Source organism: Salvelinus alpinus, chromosome 11, assembly GCF_045679555.1.
Source record: "Salvelinus alpinus chromosome 11, SLU_Salpinus.1, whole genome shotgun sequence".
Lineage (NCBI taxonomy): Eukaryota > Metazoa > Chordata > Actinopteri > Salmoniformes > Salmonidae > Salvelinus > Salvelinus alpinus.
In genome coordinates this window covers 71135524-71158023 of record NC_092096.1, presented here as the reverse complement: position 1 = coordinate 71158023, position 22500 = coordinate 71135524, and the positions used below count along the sequence as shown (strand labels likewise).

The 22500-nt window shown below is 45.6% G+C and overlaps 1 protein-coding gene across 1 annotated transcript in view; it reads right to left on the bottom strand.

Moving 5' to 3' along the window:
- LOC139534740 (cytochrome P450 26B1-like) overlaps window positions 1-22500 on the bottom strand; it is a 51620-nt gene that overhangs the window by 11120 nt on the left and 18000 nt on the right. Inside the window, exon 2 of the mRNA XM_071334151.1 lies at window positions 19234-19458. Within this exon, the coding sequence (XP_071190252.1) occupies window positions 19234-19458 (225 nt within the window). The remainder of the gene's footprint in view (window positions 1-19233; window positions 19459-22500) is intronic.

Genomic DNA, 22500 nt, shown 5'->3' with positions numbered 1-22500 from the left:
TAGATGTTCTTTCTATTTCCTGTCCAGTCATATGGTCTATCACATTAGATGTTCTTTCTACTTCCTGTCCAGTCATATGGTCTATCTCATTAGATGTTCTTTCTATTTCCTGTCCAGTCATATGGTCTATCACATTAGATGTTCTTTCTACTTCCTGTCCAGTCATATGGTCTATCTCATTAGATGTTCTTTCTATTTCCTGTCCAGTCATATGGTCTATCTCATTAGATGTTCTTTCTACTTCCTGTCCAGTCATATGGTCTGTCACATTAGATGTTCTTTCTATTTCCTGTCCAGTCATATGGTCTATCACATTAGATGTTCTTTCTATTTCCTGTCCAGTCATATGGTCTATCTCATTAGATGTTCTTTCTATTTCCTGTCCAGTCATATGGTCTATCTCATTAGATGTTCTTTCTACTTCCTGTCCAGTCATATGGTCTATCTCATTAGATGTTCTTTCTACTTCCTGTCCAGTCATATGGTCTATCTCATTAGATGTTCTTTCTATTTCCTGTCCAGTCATATGGTCTATCACATTAGATGTTCTTTCTACTTCCTGTCCAGTCATATGGTACATCACATTAGACGTTCTTTCTCTTTCCTGTCCAGTCATATGGTCTATCACATTAGATGTTCTTTCTACATCCTGTCCAGTCATATGGTCTATCACACTAGATGTTCTTTCTACTTCCTGTCCAGTCATATGGTCTATCACACTAGATGTTATTTCTACTTCCTGTCCAGTCATATGATCTATCACATTAGATGTTCTTTCTACTTCCTGTCCAGTCATATGGTCTATCACACTAGATGTTCTTTCTACTTCCTGTCCAGTCATATGGTCTATCACACTAGATGTTCTTTCTACTTCCTGTCCAGTCATACGGTCTATCACATTAGATGTTCTTTCTACTTCCTGTCCAGTCATATGGTCTATCTCATTAGATGTTCTTTCTACTTCCTGTCCAGTCATATGGTCTATCTCATTAGATGTTCTTTCTACTTCCTGTCCAGTCATATGGTCTATCACATTAGATGTTCTTTCTACTTCCTGTCCAGTCATATGGTCTATCTCATTAGATGTTCTTTCTATTTCCTGTCCAGTCATATGGTCTATCACATTAGATGTTCTTTCTACTTCCTGTCCAGTCATATGGTCTATCACATTAGATGTTCTTTCTATTTCCTGTCCAGTCATATGGTCTATCACATTAGATGTTCTTTCTACTTCCTGTCCAGTCATATGGTCTATCTCATTAGATGTTCCTTGATTGTTTTCTTGAAGGTGGATTTAGTTCCATTCAGCCATGGCTCTAATTAAAACTGTAGATTTATTTTTAAGGCGATTTGAATTGGGTTGTCTTAGATACTCTGAATTTACCTGTCTAGTATTTTCGTGGTGCGTGTTGCTAGTATGTGTACTAACTCGACTGAACAATACTGTGTGTTTTTTTACATTTTAAATATAACATTCCTAAAGAAAATCAGAAGACTGGATAGTAATTTGCTTTTAACGTGAAGCCATGAGAGATTCTGATGCATTTGGATAATATTCATAAGGATCGAGCAATGAAGAGCTAATATGGCTGCACTGTTTTGAGGCATTTGGAGATGTTTTATATACTCTAAGTGTGATAGGACCAGGGATTGACCATATAACTGGACAGTACTCTAAGTGTGATAGGACCAGGGATTGACCATATAACTGGACAGTACTCTAAGTGTGGTAGGACCAGGGATTGACCATATAACCGGACAGTACTCTAAGTGTGATAGGACCAGGGATTGACCATATAACTGGACAGTACTCTAAGTGTGATAGGACCAGGGATTGACCATATACAGTGGGGAGAACAAGTATTTGATACACTGCTGATTTTGCAGGTTTTCCTACTTACAAAGCATGTAGAGGTCTGTAATTTGTATCAAAGGTACACTTCAACTGTGAGAGACGGAATCTAAAACAAAAATCCAGAAAATCACATTGTATGATTTTTAAGTAATTAATTTGCATTTTATTGCATGACATAAGTATTTGATACATCAGAAAAGCAGAACTTAATATTTGGTACAGAAACCTTTGTTTGCAATTACAGAGATCATACGTTTCCTGTAGTTCTTGACTAGGTTTGCACACACTGCAGCAGGGATTTTGGCCCACTCCTCCCTACAGATCTTCTCCAGATCCTTCAGGTTTCGGGGCTGTCGCTGGGCAATACGGACTTTCAGCTCCCTCCAAAGATTTTCTATTGGGTTCAGGTCTGGAGACTGGCTAGGCCACTCCAGGACCTTGAGATGCTTCTTACGGAGCCACTCCTTAGTTGCCATGGCTGTGTGCTTCGTGTCGTTGTCATGCTGGAAGACCCAGCCACGACCCATCTTCAATGCTCTTACTGAGGGAAGGAGGTTGTTGGCCAAGATCTCGCGATACATGGCCCCATCCATCCTCCCCTCAATACGGTGCAGTCGTCCTGTCCCCTTTGCAGAAAAGCATCCCCAAAGAATGATGTTTCCACCTCCATGCTTCACGGTTGGGATGGTGTTCTTGGGGTTGTACTCATACTTCTTCTTCCTCCAAACACGGCGAGTGGAGTTAGACCAAAAAGCTCTATTTTTGTCTCATCAGACCACATGACCTTCTCCCATTCCTCCTCTGGATCATCCAGATGGTCATTGGCAAACTTCAGACAGGCCTGGACATGCACTGGCTTAAGCAGGGGGACCTTGCGTGCGCTGCAGGATTTTAATCCATGACGGCGTAGTGTGTTACTAATGGTTTTCTTTGAGACTGTGGTCCCAGCTCTCTTCAGGTCATTGACCAGGTCCTGCCGTGTAGTTCTGGGCTGATCCCTCACCTTCCTCATGATCATTGATGCCCCACGAGGTGAGATCTTGCATGGAGCCCCAGACCGAGGGTGATTGACCGTCATCTTGAACTTCTTCCATTTTCTAATAATTGCGCCGACAGTTGTTGCCTTCTCACCAAGCTGCTTGCCTATTGTCCTGTAGCCCATCCCAGCCTTGTGCAGGTCTACAATTTTAGCCCTGATGTCCTTACACAGCTCTCTGGTCTTGGCCATTGCGGAGAGGTTGGAGTCTGTTTGATTGAGTGGGTGGACAGGTGTCTTTTATACAGGTAACGAGTTCAAACAGGTGCAGTTAATACAGGTAATGAGTGGAGAACAGGAGGGCTTCTTAAAGAAAAACTAACAGGTCTGTGAGAGCCGGAATTCTTACTGGTTGGTAGGTGATCAAATACTTATGTCATGCAATAAAATGCAAATTAATTATTTAAAAATCATACAATGTGATTTTCTGGATTTTTGTTTTAGATTCCGTCTCTCACAGTTGAAGTGTACCTATGATAAAAATTACAGACCTCTACATGCTTTGTAAGTAGGAAAACCTGCAAAATCGGCAGTGTATCAAATACTTGTTCTCCCCACTGTAACTGGACAGTACTCTAACTGTGATAGGACCAGGGATTGACCATATAACTGGACAGTACTCTAAGTGTGATAGGACCAGGGATTGACCATATAACTGGACAGTACTCTAACTGTGATAGGACCAGGGATTGACCATATAACTGGACAGTACTCTAAGTGTGATAGGACCAGGGATTGACCATATAACTGGACAGTACTCTAAGTGTGATAGGACCAGGGATTGAATCACCTGATTCAGTGTGCTAGATGTTACATACTCTGAACATTTTCTTGTAACAACAATTCCCCTTATCTTAATAACAATAGTATCTCTGTTCTGACCAGGATAAATCTCCGTCTAGTAGTTTCGTTTTTTTCACTTTCTCTACATGTATTCTATTCATCAACAAATTCAACTGGGGAACATCATTAAGCATATATCTTAAACCAAATAGAAAACATTTAGTTTTAGAAAAGTTCAACACCAATTTGTGTTCATATCAACCCACTCAGACACCATTCTTAGTTCACTGCTCAGTACATCTGTCAGCTCATTACATTCTGATGCTGCGCTATTTACATTGTAGAGTCATCAGCATACATGACCACTCTTGCTTTGTTCATTACTGAAGGTAAATCATTAGCAAAGGTAGAGAAGTGGGCCTAGGCAGCTGCCTTTTTAAAAATATATATTTATTTCACCTTTATTTAACCAGGTAGGCCAGTTGAGAACAAGTTCTCATTTACAACTGCGACCTGGCCAAGATAAAGCAAAGCCGTGTGACACAGACAACAACACAGAGTTACACATGGAATAAACAATAAACAAGTCAATGACACAGTAGAAAAAAATAAAGTCTATATACATTGTGTGCAAAAGGCATGAGGAGGTAGGCAATAAATAGGCCATAGTAGCGAATAATTACAATTTAGCAGATCAACACTGGAGTGATAGATGAGCAGATGATGATGTGCAAGTAGAGATACTGGTGTACAAAAGAGCAGAAAAGTAAATAAAAACAGTATGGGAATGAGGTAGGTAGATTGGGTGGGCTATTTACAGATGGACTATGTACAGCTGCTGCGATCGGTTAGCTGCTCAGATAGTTGATGTTTAAAGTTGGTGAGGGAAATAAAAGTCTCCAACTTCAGCGATTTTTGCAATTCGTTCCTTGAGGAACACCACAGTGTCTTTACTGTTCGAAAAGCTACCATTTAAAGAACCCTTTTGTCCCTCTCCGGGATAGATAGTTTTCCATCCAGGATAGAGCCGCATCCTTAAAACCACAACAGTTGAGTTTACCTAGTAACAGTTCATGATCAACTACATCAAAAGCAGCACTGAAATCCAGCTACACAGCGCCAACGAACTTCCTGTCATCCAAACTCTTCAACCAATCGTCTGTCATTCGTGCTAAGGCCGTACTCATAGAACGCCCTTCTTGGTATACATGCTGGACACCCGTTATCAGACCATTACATGAGAAACAATCCTTGATTTGTACAGATACAATTCTTTTCTAATAATTTACTACACACTACTAAGCGAGTTTATAGGACGACTATTAGGGCCAGTAAATGCAGATTTGTTTTATCCTTAGGTAGTGGAATAACCTTTGACCCTTTCCAGACTTTTAGGGCGCACCTCATACATCAAGCACTTATTATAAATATGAGAGATTGGGCTAGATATTTGGTTAGCTGTAACTCAAAGCAATTTGTCGTCTAGATGATCTGTACCAGGTGACGTGTCATCAGAAAGAGACAACAGCATCCTTTCTACCTCTTCTTCTTCTACTTGGTGAAATTCAGACCTGCATTTCCTCTCATTCACGATACAATCTGTTATAAGGGTATATGACATGGAGCCATCATGTTGGAATCATAACATTCCTCAACTTGTCCACTTTGCCTGTAAAATATTAATTAAAGTAGCGATGTCGTATGGTTTTGTAATAAAAATACCCTCTGACTCAACAAAAGAGGCGGACATGTTTGAATTCCTACCCATAATAACGTTCAACGTTCTCCACAGTTTTTTTTCCCATCACCCTTCACTTCATCCATTTGGTGCTGATAGAATCCCTTCTTCTGTCCTTTGTTTAGCATCTCCTCCTCTTCTTCCTCTCCTCTCCTCCTCCTCCTCTTCAAACCTCCCCTCCTCCTCCTCTTCCTCCTCTCCTCCCACTTTTCCTCCTCTCCTTCTCCTCCACCTCCTCCTCCCCTCCTTTAATCTTGGTTACAAGATTTCTTCATTTACAATAACTTTGCTTATCAAACAGGGTGCCAGATTTATCTGCTACTTTTTTGGCATCATAACGGTGAATCATTACATTTCTCGGCTCATCATCGATCCATGGGGCACCGTTTGACCTCACAGGGCATTTTCTTAAAGGGGGCGTGCTTATCAGCTATACTCATAAATAATTTCATAAACAAACTTTGTGACATTTCAGGATCATCCTTACTACACACTTCTAACCATGGCACATTCTTAATCTCATCCACAAATGAGTTCTGATTGAATCCTCTGTAGGACCTGCGGTAGATTACCTTAGGGCCAGCCTTGGGTATTGTAGTTTTCCTAGTGAGTGAGTCCTGATTGAACCCTCTGTAGGACCTGCGGTAGATTACCTTAGGGCCAGCCTTGGGTATTGTAGTTTTCCTAGTGAGTGAGTCCTGATTGAACCCTCTGTAGGACCTGCGGTAGATTACCGTAGGGCCAGCCTTGGGTATTGTAGTTTTCCTAGTGAGTGAGTCCTGATTGAACCCTCTGTAGGACCTGCGGTAGATTACCTTAGGGCCAGCCTTTGGTATTGTAGTTTTCCTAGTGAGTGAGTCCTGATTGAACCCTCTGTAGGACCTGTGGTAGATTACCTTAGGGCCAGCCTTTGGTATGTTAGTTTTCCTAGTGAGTGAGTCCTGATTGAACCCTCTGTAGGACCTGTGGTAGATTACCTTAGGGCCAGCCTTCGGTATTGTAGTTTTCCTAGTGAGTGAGTCCTGATTGAACCCTCTGTAGGACCTGTGGTAGATTACCTCAGGGTCAGCCTTTGGTATTGTAGTTATGATCACTGTAACCTAGTGAGTGAGACCAAGTTATGATCACTGTAACCTAGTGAGTGAGACCAAGTTATGATCACTGTAACCTAGTGAGTGAGACCAAGTTATGATCACTGTAACCTAGTGAGTGAGACCAAGTTATGATCACTGTAACCTAGTGAGTGAGACCAAGTTATGATCACTGTAACCTAGTGAGTGAGACCAAGTTATGATCACTGTAACCTAGTGAGTGAGACCAAGTTATGATCACTGTAACCTAGTGAGTGAGACCAAGTTATGATCACTGTAACCTAGTGAGTGAGACCAAGTTATGATCACTGTAACCTAGTGAGTGAGACCAAGTTATGATCACTGTAACCTAGTGAGTGAGACCAAGTTATGATCACTGTAACCTAGTGAGTGAGACCAAGTTATGATCACTGTAACCTAGTGAGTGAGACCAAGTTATGATCACTGTAACCTAGTGAGTGAGACCAAGTTATGATCACTGTAACCTAGTGAGTGAGACCAAGTTATGATCACTGTAACCTAGTGAGTGAGACCAAGTTATGATCACTGTAACCTAGTGAGTGAGACCAAGTTATGATCACTGTAACCTAGTGAGTGAGACCAAGTTATGATCACTGTAACCTAGTGAGTGAGACCAAGTTATGATCACTGTAACCTAGTGAGTGAGACCAAGTTATGATCACTGTAACCTAGTGAGTGAGACCAAGTTATGATCACTGTAACCTAGTGAGTGAGACCAAGTTATGATCACTGTAACCTAGTGAGTGAGACCAAGTTATGATCACTGTAACCTAGTGAGTGAGACCAAGTTATGATCACTGTAACCTAGTGAGTGAGACCAAGTTATGATCACTGTAACCTAGTGAGTGAGACCAAGTTATGATCACTGTAACCTAGTGAGTGAGACCAAGTTATGATCACTGTAACCTAGTGAGTGAGACCAAGTTATGATCACTGTAACCTAGTGAGTGAGACCAAGTTATGATCACTGTAACCTAGTGAGTGAGACCAAGTTATGATCACTGTAACCTAGTGAGTGAGACCAAGTTATGATCACTGTAACCTAGTGAGTGAGACCAAGTTATGATCACTGTAACCTAGTGAGTGAGACCAAGTTATGATCACTGTAACCTAGTGAGTGAGACCAAGTTATGATCACTGTAACCTAGTGAGTGAGACCAAGTTATGATCACTGTAACCTAGTGAGTGAGACCAAGTTATGATCACTGTAACCTAGTGAGTGAGACCAAGTTATGATCACTGTAACCTAGTGAGTGAGACCAAGTTATGATCACTGTAACCTAGTGAGTGAGACCAAGTTATGATCACTGTAACCTAGTGAGTGAGACCAAGTTATGATCACTGTAACCTAGTGAGTGAGACCAAGTTATGATCACTGTAACCTAGTGAGTGAGACCAAGTTATGATCACTGTAACCTAGTGAGTGAGACCAAGTTATGATCACTGTAACCTAGTGAGTGAGACCAAGTTATGATCACTGTAACCTAGTGAGTGAGACCAAGTTATGATCACTGTAACCTAGTAGAGTGAGACCAAGTTATGATCACTGTAACCTAGTGAGTGAGACCAAGTTATGATCACTGTAACCTAGTGAGTGAGACCAAGTTATGATCACTGTAACCTAGTGAGTGAGACCAAGTTATGATCACTGTAACCTAGTGAGTGAGACCAAGTTATGATCACTGTAACCTAGTGAGTGAGACCAAGTTATGATCACTGTAACCTAGTGAGTGAGACCAAGTTATGATCACTGTAACCTAGTGAGTGAGACCAAGTTATGATCACTGTAACCTAGTGAGTGAGACCAAGTTATGATCACTGTAACCTAGTGAGTGAGACCAAGTTATGATCACTGTAACCTAGTGAGTGAGACCAAGTTATGATCACTGTAACCTAGTGAGTGAGACCAAGTTATGATCACTGTAACCTAGTGAGTGAGACCAAGTTATGATCACTGTAACCTAGTGAGTGAGACCAAGTTATGATCACTGTAACCTAGTGAGTGAGACCAAGTTATGATCACTGTAACCTAGTGAGTGAGACCAAGTTATGATCACTGTAACCTAGTGAGTGAGACCAAGTTATGATCACTGTAACCTAGTGAGTGAGACCAAGTTATGATCACTGTAACCTAGTGAGTGAGACCAAGTTATGATCACTGTAACCTAGTGAGTGAGACCAAGTTATGATCACTGTAACCTAGTGAGTGAGACCAAGTTATGATCACTGTAACCTAGTGAGTGAGACCAAGTTATGATCACTGTAACCTAGTGAGTGAGACCAAGTTATGATCACTGTAACCTAGTGAGTGAGACCAAGTTATGATCACTGTAACCTAGTGAGTGAGACCAAGTTATGATCACTGTAACCTAGTGAGTGAGACCAAGTTATGATCACTGTAACCTAGTGAGTGAGACCAAGTTATGATCACTGTAACCTAGTGAGTGAGACCAAGTTATGATCACTGTAACCTAGTGAGTGAGACCAAGTTATGATCACTGTAACCTAGTGAGTGAGACCAAGTTATGATCACTGTAACCTAGAGAGTGAGACCAAGTTATGATCACTGTAACCTAGTGAGTGAGACCAAGTTATGATCACTGTAACCTAGTGAGTGAGACCAAGTTATGATCACTGTAACCTAGTGAGTGAGACCAAGTTATGATCACTGTAACCTAGTGAGTGAGACCAAGTTATGATCACTGTAACCTTGTGAGTGAGACCAAGTTATGATCACAACGTTCAGCCATGTTAGTAAAAATGGGAGGAGGAGGAGAGAAGGGGGAGGAGAGGAGGGGAGAGGAGGGGAGAGGAGGGGGAGGAGAGGAGAGGAGGAGAGGAGGGGGAGGAGAGGAGGGGAGAGGAGGGGGAGGAGAGGGGAATGGAGGAGAGGAAGAGAGGATGGGGGAGGAGAGGAAGGGACGAGAGGAGAGGAGGGGAGACAGGGCGGAGGGGGAGTGGAGGAGGAGAGGGGAAGGGAGGAGGGGAGAGGAGGGGGAGGAGAGGAGAGGAGGAGAGGAGGGGGAGGAGAGGAGGGGAGAGGAGGGGGAGGAGAGGGGAATGGAGGAGAGGAAGAGAGGATGGGGGAGGAGAGGAAGGGACGAGAGGAGAGGAGGGGAGACAGGGCGGAGGGGGAGTGGAGGAGGAGAGGGGAAGGGAGGAGGGGAGAGGAGGGGGAGGAGAGGAGAGGAGGAGAGGAGGGGGAGGAGAGGAGGGGAGAGGAGGGGGAGGAGAGGGGAATGGAGGAGAGGAAGAGAGGATGGGGGAGGAGAGGAAGGGACGAGAGGAGAGGAGGGGAGACAGGGCGGAGGGGGAGTGGAGGAGGAGAGGGGAAGGGAGGAGGGGAGAGGAGGGGGAGGAGAGGAGAGGAGGAGAGGAGGGGGAGGAGAGGAGGGGAGAGGAGGGGGAGGAGAGGGGAATGGAGGAGAGGAAGAGAGGATGGGGGAGGAGAGGAAGGGACGAGAGGAGAGGAGGGGAGACAGGGCGGAGGGGGAGTGGAGGAGGAGAGGGGAAGGGAGGAGGGGAGAGGAGGGGGAGGAGAGGGAGGAGAGGGGGGGGAGAGGAGAGAGGGGAAGGGAGAGGGGAAGCACCATTTTTTGGGAAAAATAACAAACACAAATTAACCTTTTGACTTTTCAATGACTAGCTTCTGTAGACACACACAGAGTAATGATAATGGCTGTGGCCTCTGTACTGAACCCTGTACTGACAGCTACACACCATGATAATGACTACAGACCTATAAACTGACAGGATCCCCTCTCTCTTTCAGTAGCGATGATGGACACACACACACACACACACACACACACAAATAAACACACACAATGCGGTACTCAGATGACAAAATGTGCTTTTGTAAGTGTGTATGTGTTCTCCCTGAATGTGTGTGTGTGTGTTTCTGTGTGTGTGTCTGTCTGTGTTTGTGTCTCTGTGTGTCTGTGTGTGTGTGTCTGTGTGTCTGTGTCTGTGTTTGTCTGTGTGTGTGTATTCAGCGGTAAACAGGCGCGTGACAACCACCTACTAACTACAGATCGCTCATACCTGAGAACACAGACCTCCTCCCCCTCTCCCCCTCTCCATCTCCTCACCATCTCCTCCTCTTCAAACCTCCCCTCCTCCTCCTCTTCCCCCTCTCCTCCCCCTTTCCTCCTCTCCCTCTCCTCCTCTTCCCAAACTCCTCCCCTTCACCCTCTCCTCCCCCTTTCCTCCTCCCCTTCTCCTCCTTCTCCTCCACCTCCTCCTCCTCTCCTCCTCTTCCCCCTCTCCTCCCCCTTTTCTCCTCTCCTTCTCCTCTTCCTTCTCCTCCACCTCCTCCTCCTCTCCTCCTCCTCTCCTCCCCCTCTCCTCCTCCTCCTCCCCTTCTCCTTCTCCTCCTCCAATCCGTAAGTCACTCATCTCCTCCTTCTACTCCATCCTTCATCCTCCTCACTCCTTCTCCCACTCTCTTGGTCTCTTTCTCTTTATTCTATTCACTACCTCCGCCTCCTCCACCTCTTACTCCCCCCTCGCTTCTCCCCTTATTTCTCTCTCTCTCCCACTTTCCTTCCCTCCCTTCTTTACACTTCAATTATTACTAGTTAGTGTGTTTCTCTTCCTCCTAACATAATTACTAGTACTAGAGAGGGATGGAGGGATAGAGGGATGACTGGACAGAGGGATGGAGGGATTGAGGGATAGAGGGATGGAGGGATGGAGGGATGGAGGGATGACTAGACAGAGGGATGGAGGGAAGACTAGACAGAGGGATGAAGGGATAGAGGGATGACTGGACAGAGGGATGGAGGGATAGAGGGATGGAGGGATGGAGGGAGGGAGGGATGACTAGACAGAGGAATGGAGGGAAGACTAGACAGAGGGATGAAGGGATAGAGGGATGACTGGAGATGGATGGAGGGATGGAGGGATGGAGGGATGGAGGGATAGAGGGATGGAGGGATGGAGGGATGGAGGGATGGAGGGATGGAGGGATGACTAGACAGAGGGATGGAGGGATAGAGGGATGGAGGGATAGAGGGATGACTAGACAGAGGGATGGAGGGATGGAGGGATGGAGGGATAGAGGGATGACTAGACAGAGGGATGGAGGGATAGAGGGATGGAGGGATAGAGGGATGACTGGACAGAGGGATGGAGGGATGGAGGGATGGAGGGATAGAGGGATGGAGGGATGGAGGGATGGATGGATGACTAGACAGAGGGATGGAGGGATAGAGGGATGGAGGGATGGAGGGATGGAGGGAGGGAGGGATGACTGGACAGAGGGATGGAGGGAAGACTAGACAGAGGGATGAAGGGATAGAGGGATGACTGGACAGAGGGATGGAGGGATAGAGGGATGGAGGGATGGAGGGATAGAGGGATGGAGGGATGGAGGGATGGATGGATGGAGGGATAGAGGGATAGAGGGATAGAGGGATGGAGGGATGGAGGGATGGAGGGAAGACTAGACAGAGGGATGAAGGGATAGAGGGATGACTGGAGATGGATGGAGGGATGGAGGGATGGAGGGATAGATGGATGGAGGGATGGAGGGATGGAGGGATGGAGGGATGGAGGGATAGAGGGATGGAGGGATGGAGGGATGGAGGGATGACTAGACAGAGGGATGGAGGGATAGAGGGATGGAGGGATAGAGGGATGACTAGACAGAGGGATGGAGGGATGGAGGGATGACTGGAGAGAGGGATGGAGGGATGGAGGGATAGAGGGATGACTGGACAGAGGGATGGAGGGATAGAGGGATGAATGGACAGAGGGATGGAGGGATGGAGGGATGACTGGAGAGAGGGATGGAGGGATAGAGGGATGGAGGGATGGAGGGATGGAGGGATGGAGGGATAGAGGGATAGAGGGATGACTAGACAGAGGGATGGAGGGATAGAGGGATGACTAGACAGAGGGATGGAGGGATAGAGGGATGGAGGGATGGAGGGATGGAGGGCTGGAGGGATAGAGGGATGACTGGACAGAGGGATGGAGGGATAGAGGAATGGAGGGATGGAGGGATGGAGGGATGGAGGGATAGAGGGATGACTAGACAGAGGAATGGAGGGATAGAGGGATGACTGGAGAGAGATATGGAGGGATAGAGGGATGACTGGACAGAGGAATGGAGGGATAGAGGGATGACTAGATAGAGGAATGGATGGATAGAGGGATGACTGGAGAGAGGGATGGAGGTATGACTGGATGGAGGGATGACTGGAGAGAGGGATGGAAGGACGATGGGATGACTGGACAGAGGGATGGAGGGACGAAGGGATGGAGGGACGAAGGGATGACTGGAGAGAGGGATGGAGGGGCGGAGGGATGACTGGAGAGAGGGATGGAGGGATAGAGGGATGACTGGACAGAGGGATGTAGGGATAGAGGAATGACTGGACAGAGGGATGGAGGGATAGAGGATGGAGGGATGGAGGGATGGAGCGATGGAGGTATGGAGGGATAGAGGGATGACTGGAGAGAGAGATGGAGGGATAGAGGGATGACTGGACAGAGGAATGGAGGGATAGAGGGATGACTGGAGAGAGGGATGGAGGGATGGAGGGATGACTGGAGAGAGGGATGGAGGGATAGAGGGATGACTGGACAGAGGGATGGAGGGACGAAGGGATGACTGGAGAGAGGGATGGAGGGACGGAGGGATGACTGGAGAGAGGGATGGAGGGATAGAGGGATGACTGGACAGAGGGATTGAGGGACGGAGGGATGACTGGAGACAGGGATGGAGGGATGACTGCAGAGAGGGATGGAGGGATAGAGGGATGACTGAATGGAGGGATGAGAGCTCCACAATCCTGCCACTTTGTAATTCAGTCGAAGGTGAATTGGAAAGAGAGTTATTCAACAGAACAAAGAGTGGTGTTCACACACACACACACACACACACACACACACACACACACACACACACACACACACACACACACACACACACACACACACACACACACACACACACACACACACACACACACACACACACACACACACACACACACACACACACACACACACAGGGATGGAGGGATAGAGGGATGGAGGGATGGAGGGATGGAGGGATGGAGGGATAGAGGGATAGAGGGATGACTAGACAGAGGGATGGAGGGATAGAGGGATGACTAGACAGAGGGATGGAGGGATAGAGGGATGGAGGGATGGAGGGATGGAGGGCTGGAGGGATAGAGGGATGACTGGACAGAGGGATGGAGGGATAGAGGAATGGAGGGATGGAGGGATGGAGGGATAGAGGGATGACTAGACAGAGGAATGGAGGGATAGAGGGATGACTGGAGAGAGAGATGGAGGGATAGAGGGATGACTGGACAGAGGAATGGAGGGATAGAGGGATGACTAGATAGAGGAATGGATGGATAGAGGGATGACTGGAGAGAGGGATGGAGGTATGACTGGATGGAGGGATGACTGGAGAGAGGGATGGAAGGACGATGGGATGACTGGACAGAGGGATGGAGGGACGAAGGGATGGAGGGACGAAGGGATGACTGGAGAGAGGGATGGAGGGGCGGAGGGATGACTGGAGAGAGGGATGGAGGGATAGAGGGATGACTGGACAGAGGGATGTAGGGATAGAGGAATGACTGGACAGAGGGATGGAGGGATAGAGGATGGAGGGATGGAGGGATGGAGCGATGGAGGGATGGAGGGATAGAGGGGTGACTGGAGAGAGAGATGGAGGGATAGAGGGATGACTGGACAGAGGAATGGAGGGATAGAGGGATGACTGGAGAGAGGGATGGAGGGACGGAGGGATGACTGGAGAGAGGGATGGAGGGATAGAGGGATGACTGGACAGAGGGATGGAGGGACGAAGGGATGACTGGAGAGAGGGATGGAGGGACGGAGGGATGACTGGAGAGAGGGATGGAGGGATAGAGGGATGACTGGACAGAGGGATGGAGGGACGGAGGGATGACTGGAGAGAGGGATGGAGGGATAGAGGGATGACTGGACAGAGGGATGGAGGGACGGAGGGATGACTGGAGACAGGGATGGAGGGATGACTGCAGAGAGGGATGGAGGGATAGAGGGATGACTGAATGGAGGGATGAGAGCTCCACAATCCTGCCACTTTGTAATTCAGTCGAAGGTGAATTGGAAAGAGAGTTATTCAACAGAACAAAGAGTGGTGTTCACACACACACACACACACACACACACACACACACACACACACACACACACACACACACACACACACACACACACTCAAATAGTGTGCTACTGTCTGTCTGTGAGTATGCCTGCATATCGTGGGATATCAGCCAAAACAGCATCTGCCAACTCGTGGAAACTCAGCTTACACAAACATACCTCCGATCGACCTCCACGTGGACAGACAATTTGGTATCACTGGTCAATCAATCCCAGGAGAACGCCCTGTCACGCTGAGACATACCAAATACCACACAGGGGGATGGAGGTGGATAAACTGTTTTGCCTTAGCTACAAAATATGACTGTGTGATATTCGCTGTGTTACACACACACACACTCTAATAATTTCCACATGTCCTGTTCAGTGCTCCTGGTTCCTCAGACATGCAAAGACCCCTTTATCCTTTATTCTCTCTCTCTCTGCCCCCCCCCCCCCTCTCTCTCTCTCTCTGCCCCCCCCCCTCTCTCTCTCTCTGCCCCCCCCCTCTCTCTCTCTCTCTCTCTCTCTCTCTCTCTCTCTCTCTCTCTCTCTCTCTCTCTCTCTCTCTCTCTCTCTCTCTCTCTCTCTCTCTCTCTCTCTTTCTCTCTCTCTCTCTCTGCCCCTCTCTCTATGTCTCTCTCTCTCTCTCTCTCTGTCCCCCTCTCTCTCTCTCTCTCTCTCTGCCCCCCCCTCTCTCTCTGTCCCCCCTCTCTCTCTGTCCCCCTCTCTCTCTCTGTCCCCTCCCTCTTTCTGTCCCCTCCCTCTCTCTCTGTCCCCCCTCTCTCTCTCTGTCCCTTCCCTCTCTCTCTGTCCCCCTCTCTCTCTCTCTGTCCCCTTCTCTCTCTGCCCCCCTCTCTCTCTCTCTCTGCCCCCTCTCTCTCTCTGTCCCCCTCTCTCTCTGTCCCCCTCTCTCTCTCTGTCCCCCTCTCTCTCTCTGTCCCCCTCTCTCTCTCTGTCCCCCTCTCTCTCTCTGTCCCCCTCTCTCTCTGTCCCCCTCTCTCTCTCTCTCTGTCCCCCTCTCTCTCTCTTCTATCCCCCTCTCTCTCTCTGTCCCCCCCTCTCTCTGCCCCCCCATCTCTCTCTGTACTCCCCCTCTATCTCTCTCCTTCTATTTGAGTATTTTTAGACATCTCTCTTGACTCTCTTTCTCAATATAGCTCCTTCTCCTTCTCCTTTCCCTCCCCCTTTCCCTCCCCCCCTTTCTCTATCTCTGTAACCCTGTTAAACTCCCAGTTAATTAAACCACAGTGCTGTATATATCTGGCTGGCAGTGTAGAGTAGAACAGCACAGAATGGTGAGTGCTGGCAATAAGATGATATAAATGATGTTGCCCTCTGCTGGCAATGAGGTAAATTACGCAGTAATTTCACAGAAGAGGAAGGGGAGGAGCATACTCCTAATTTCATAAAAATAAAAATGGCAAAGCATTTAAAAAGTTATCCTTAATAGATAAAACTATACTAAATATGAATACATATCAACCAAATAATTGACTAAAACACACTATTTTGCGAAGAATGTCTACAGTAGGCTCAACAGCACTGTTAGGTATCACAATGGTATATCTGGAGGACAGCTAGCTTCTGTCCTCCTCTGGGTACATTGACTTCAATACAAAACCTAGGAGGCTCATGGTTCTCAACCCCTTTCCATAGACTTACACAGTAATTATGACAACTTCAGGAGGACGTCCTCCAGCCTATCAGAGCTCTTGCAGCATGAACTGACATGTTGTCCACCCAATCAAAGGATCAGAGAATTAATTTAGTACTGAAAGCCTAAGCTACAGCTAGCTAGCACTGTAGCCTATAAGTACGCATTTCACTGTAAGGTGTTGTGTTCGGCGCACGTGACAAATAAACTTTGATTTCATTTGAAATGTGGTGAGTAGTTGACTCATAGTGAGATACAGACAATTTAACAGTTTTCAACTAATTAATTTCTTCAAAAATGAAGGTGAAGCAAGAGAGAGAGAGCGAGAGAGCGAGCGAGAGAGAGAGAGAGAGAGAGAGAGAGAGAGAGAGAGAGAGAGAGAGAGAGAGAGAGAGAGAGAGAGAGAGAGAGAGAGAGAGACAGAGAGAGAGAGAGACAGAAAGATTGGCATTTTTTTTAAACTTTCAGTTTCACTTACTTAGCTAGCAAATTGAGCCTACTGAAACACCCTACTAAAAACAGAGGGATGCTATGTTAGCTAGCTGGCTATAACAGAGGGATGCTATGTTAGCTAGCTGGCTATAACAGAGGGATGCTATTTTAGCTAGCTGGCTATAACAGAGGGATGCTATGTTAGCTAGCTGGCTATAACAGAGGGATGCTATGTTAGCTAGCTGGCTATAACAGAGGGATGCTATGTTAGCTAGCTGGCTAAAACAGAGGGATGCTATGTTAGCTAGCTGGCTATAACAGAGGGATGCTATGTTAGCTAGCTGGCTATAACAAAGGGATGCTATTTTAGCTAGCTGGTTATAACAGAGGGATGCTATGTTAGCTAGCTAGCTATAACAGAGGGATGCTATGTTAGCCAGCTGGCTATAACAGAGGGATGCTATGTTAGCTAGCTGGCTATAACAGAGGGATGCTATCTTAGCTAGCTGGCTATAACAGAGGGATGCTATGTTAACTAGCTGGCTATAACAGAGGGATGCTATGTTAGCTAGCTGGCTATAACAGAGGGATGCTATGTTAGCTAGCTGGCTATTACAGAGGGATGCTATGTTAGCTAGCTGGCTATTACAGAGGGATGCTATGTTAGCTAGCTGGCTCTGACTTTCCAAAACAAAACACTGGAACTCTTTCAAGTCAAGGTAAGCTTTTGGTTTAACTAATTTGTTGCCACCGGGGACTTCTGGTGTAACTGCTAAACTGCTTACTGACTGTACACTGTAATGTTACTCCATGATTGTAGCAGGTTTACTAACGCGTTAGTTATATTAGCTATGTTGACTATGAATTTAGCTAATATGGAGACAGCGATGTAGGCTGTGTGGAGCGGATATGATGTGGTTTGGCTTGGAAATATTTTTTCTCCTGGTCACGTCCAGCTGATGTGTTGTGCTTCGAAGTCCACAAGTGAAGGGAAAAGGTGAGAGAAGGAATACAACGTGGCTGCTATGAAAGTGAAATGTGTTTTACGTTTGATCAGGGTTGTATTCATTCCGTCGATTTTGTTGAAAAACATTTCTTAAGCGGAAGCAAACGGATCAAAACGAGGATAAACACACCTGAATTTGTCTAATAGAAACCCTCGTTTGCAAATGTTGGACTAATGACTACACCCGAGATCAGCTAGATGCAGGCAAGAGTGTAGAAGGTGGTATTGAATGTGTCCCTGTCTGTCCAGGTGTCCCTGTCTGTCATCTCAAATGTGTCTCTCGACCTGTGTTCACCTACGTTGTAAACTTTCATTTATAGGCTAGCTGGTAGCAACCTCATGATGGATACAGAGAACATTCTAGTATCATGTAGTAGCCTAAACCTAAAAGGAATTTGTAAATCGCACTCCCTCATCTTAAACGGCCCTGACCGCCACTGAAATTATGTTTCCCTCTGCTAGCAATGAGATAAATTATGTTTCCCTCTGCTAACAATGAGATAAATTATGTTTCCCTCTGCTAACAATGAGATAAATTATGTTTCCCTCTGCTAGCAATGAGATAAATTATGTTTCCCTCTGCTAGCAATGAGATAAATTATGTTTCCCTCTGCTAGCAATGAGATAAATTATGTTTCCCTCTGCTAGCAATGAGATAAATTATGTTTCCCTCTGCTAGCAATGAGATAAATTATGTTTCCCTCTGCTAGCAATGAGATAAATTATGTTTCCCTCTGCTAGCAATGAGATAAATTATGTTTCCCTCTGCTAGCAATGAGATAAATTATGTTTCCCTCTGCTAGCAATGAGATAAATTATGTTTCCTTCTGCTAGCAATGAGATAAATTATGTTTCCCTCTGCTAGCAATGAGATAAATTATGTTTCCCTCTGCTAGCAATGAGATAAATTATGTTTCCCTCTGCTAGCAATGAGATAAATTATGTTTCCCTCTGCTAGCAATGAGATAAATTATGTTTCCTTCTGCTAGCAATGAGATAATTTATGTTTCCTTCTGCTAACAATGACATAAATTATGTTTTCTTCTGCTAAGAATGACATAAATTATGTTTTCTTCTGATGGTAATGAGATAAATTATGTTTCCTTCTGCTAACAATGAGATAAATGCTGTTTCCTTCTGCTAACAATGATATAAATGCTGTTTCCTTCTGCTAACAATGAGATAAATGCTGTTTCCTTCTGCTAACAATGAGATAAATTATGTTTCCTTCTGCTAAGAATGAGATAAATGATGTTGCCCTCTGCTGGCCGCTATAGAAAGTGCAGCCACTCACACAGATGATGGTGATGAGGAGGACAACCAAAGCAACCGGTGTGTGTGTGTGTGTGTGTGTGTGTGTGTGTGTGTGTGTGTGTGTGTGTGTGTGTGTGTGTGTGTGTGTGTGTGTGTGTGTGTGTGTGTGTGTGTGTGTGTGTGTGTGTGTGTGTGTGTCTTACCTTTCTTCTCTTGCGGTGTATATCTCCTATAGAGTTAGCCAGTGAGTTGGGTCCTAGTAGGGTTGAGGTGCTCTGAGGCCAGTCCACACTGACCAACGTATGCTCTCCCATTAGAACCTTCCGGACATTCTCCGCACCGGTGACCCGGATCAGGGGGCGTCCCAACAAGTGGGTCTTAAAGACGTTGCCGTACTTCTGCCTCCGTGATGCGTGGAACGCCGAACCCTGAAAGGGGGATAGAGGGTTCTGTTAGGAAACATTGATCTTATTTTTTCCCTCCCCTTCTTCTGAGTCCAAGGACTGAGGAACAAACACTAACTCAAAGACCAAGGACTGAGAAACACACATTAACTCAAAGACCAAGGACTGAGAAACACACATTAACTCACAGACCAAGGACTGAGGAACACACACTAACTCAAAGACCAAGGACTGAGAAACACATATTAACTCAAAGACCAAGGACTGAGAAACACACATTAACTCAAAGACCAAGGACTGAGGAACACACACTAACTCAAAGACCAAGGACTGAGGAACACACACTAACTCAAAGGCCAAGGACTGAGGAACACACACTAACTCAAAGGCCAAGGACTGAGGAACACACACTAACTCAAAGACCAAGGACTGAGAAACACACATTAACTCAAAGACCAAGGACTGAGGAACACACACTAACTCAAAGACCAAGGACTGAGGAACACACACTAACTCAAAGGCCAAGGACTGAGGAACACACACTAACTCAAAGGCCAAGGACTGAGGAACACACACTAACTCAAAGACCAAGGACTGAGAAACACACATTAACTCAAAGACCAAGGACTGAGGAACACACACTAACTCACAGACCAAGGACTGAGGAACACACACTAACTCACAGACCAAGGACTGAGTCTAGAAAACAAGCTCCAGTTCAGTTTCATGACCTGATCGGGCGGGGTTAGGGGTCAGGGGTCAGGGGTGAGAGTGGAATTTGTTGGCACCATAGCGGTGTTCTCACTAACTGGTAAAGACACACACTTTGAAATTTGACGTTTGAGCAACATGGATGAACGTCTAATTGTGACGTGGGACTGTGAGAGCCAGTTGGCACAATCAGGTCTGTGATCAGGCCTACCACTGTTAGGTCGTCTGCAAACTTAATGATGGTGTTGGAGTCGTGCCTGGCCACGCAGTCGTGGGTGAACAGGGAGTACAGGAGGGGACTGAGCACGCACCCCTGGGGAGCTCCAGTGTTGAGGATCAGCGTGGCGGATGTGTTGCTACCTACTCTCACCACCTGGGGGCGGCCCGTCAGGAAGTCCAGAATCCAGTTGCAGAGGGAGGTGTTTAGTCCCAGAATCCTTAGCTTAGTGATGAGCTTTGGGGGTACTATGGAGTTGAACGCTGAGCTGTAGTCAATGAACAGCATTCTCACATAGATGTTCCTTTTGTCCAGTTGGGAAAGGGCAATGTGGAGTGCAATAGAGATTGTATCATCTGTGGATCTGTTTGGGCAGTATGCAAATTGGAGTGGGTCTAGGGTTTCTGGGATAATGGTGTTGATGTGAGCCCTGACCAGCCTTTCGAAGCACTTCATGGCTACGGGCTTGAGTGCTACGGGTCGGTAGTCATTTAGGCAGGTTGCCTTGGTGTTCTTGGGCACAGGGACTACGGTGGTCTGCTTGAAACATGTAGGTATTACAGACTGACAGGGAGAGGTTGAAAATGTCAGTGAAGACACTTGCCGGTTGGTCCGCGCATGCTCTGAGTACACATCCTGGTAATCCATCTGGCCCTGTGGCCTTGTGAATGTTGACCTGTTTAAAGGTCTTACTCACGTCGGCTACGGAGAGGGTTATCATACAGTCGTCTGGAACAGCTGATGCTCTCATGCATGCCTCAGTGTTGCTTGCCTCGAAGCGAGAATAGAAGTAATTTAGTTCCTCTGGTAGGCTCGTGCCACTGGGCAGCTCGTGGCTGTGCTTCCCTTTGTAGTCTGCAATAGTTTGCAAGCCCTGCCACATAAGACGAGCGTCGGAGCCGGTGTAGTACGATTCAATCTTAGCCCTGTATGGATGCTTTGCCTGTTTGATAAATTGTCGGAGGGCACAACACGATTACTTGTAAGCTTCCGGGTTTTAGCTTTATCTTTAGCTCAGTGCGGATGTTGCCTGTAATCCATGGCTTCTGGTTGGGGTATGTACGTACAGTCACTGTGGGGACGACGTCATAGATACACTTATTGATAAAGCCAGTGACTGATGTGGTGTACTCCTCGATGCCATTGGAAGAGTCCCGGAACATGTTCCAATCTGGCTACTAGTGGTAATGGTAATAGTAGAGATATTATAGGTAGATATACTACTAGTGGTAATGGTAATAGTAGAGATATTATAGGTAGATATACTACTAGTGGTAATGGTAATAGTAGAGATATTATAGGTAGATATACTACTAGTGGTAATGGTAATAGTAGAGATATTATAGGTAGATATACTACTAGTGGTAATGGTAATAGTAGAGATATTATAGGTAGATATACTACTAGTGGTAATGGTAATAGTAGAGATATTATAGGTAGATATACTACTAGTGGTAATGGTAATAGTAGAGATATTATAGGTAGATATACTACTAGTGGTAATGGTAATAGTAGAGATATTATAGGTAGATATACTACTAGTGGTAATGGTAATAGTAGAGATATTATAGGTAGATATACTACTAGTGGTAATGGTAATAGTAGAGATATTATAGGTAGATATACTACTAGTGGTAATGGTAATAGTAGAGATATTATAGGTAGATATACTACTAGTGGTAATGGTAATAGTAGAGATATTATAGGTAGATATACTACTAGTGGTAATGGTAATAGTAGAGATATTATAGGTAGATATACTACTAGTGGTAATGGTAATAGTAGAGATATTATAGGTAGATATACTACTAGTGGTAATGGTAATAGTAGAGATATTATAGGTAGATATACTACTAGTGGTAATGGTAATAGTAGAGATATTATAGGTAGATATACTACTAGTGGTAATGGTAATAGTAGAGATATTATAGGTAGATATACTACTAGTGGTAATGGTAATAGTAGAGATATTATAGGTAGATATACTACTAGTGGTAATGGTAATAGTAGAGATATTATAGGTAGATATACTACTAGTGGTAATGGTAATAGTAGAGATATTATAGGTAGATATACTACTAGTGGTAATGGTAATAGTAGAGATATTATAGGTAGATATACTACTAGTGGTAATGGTA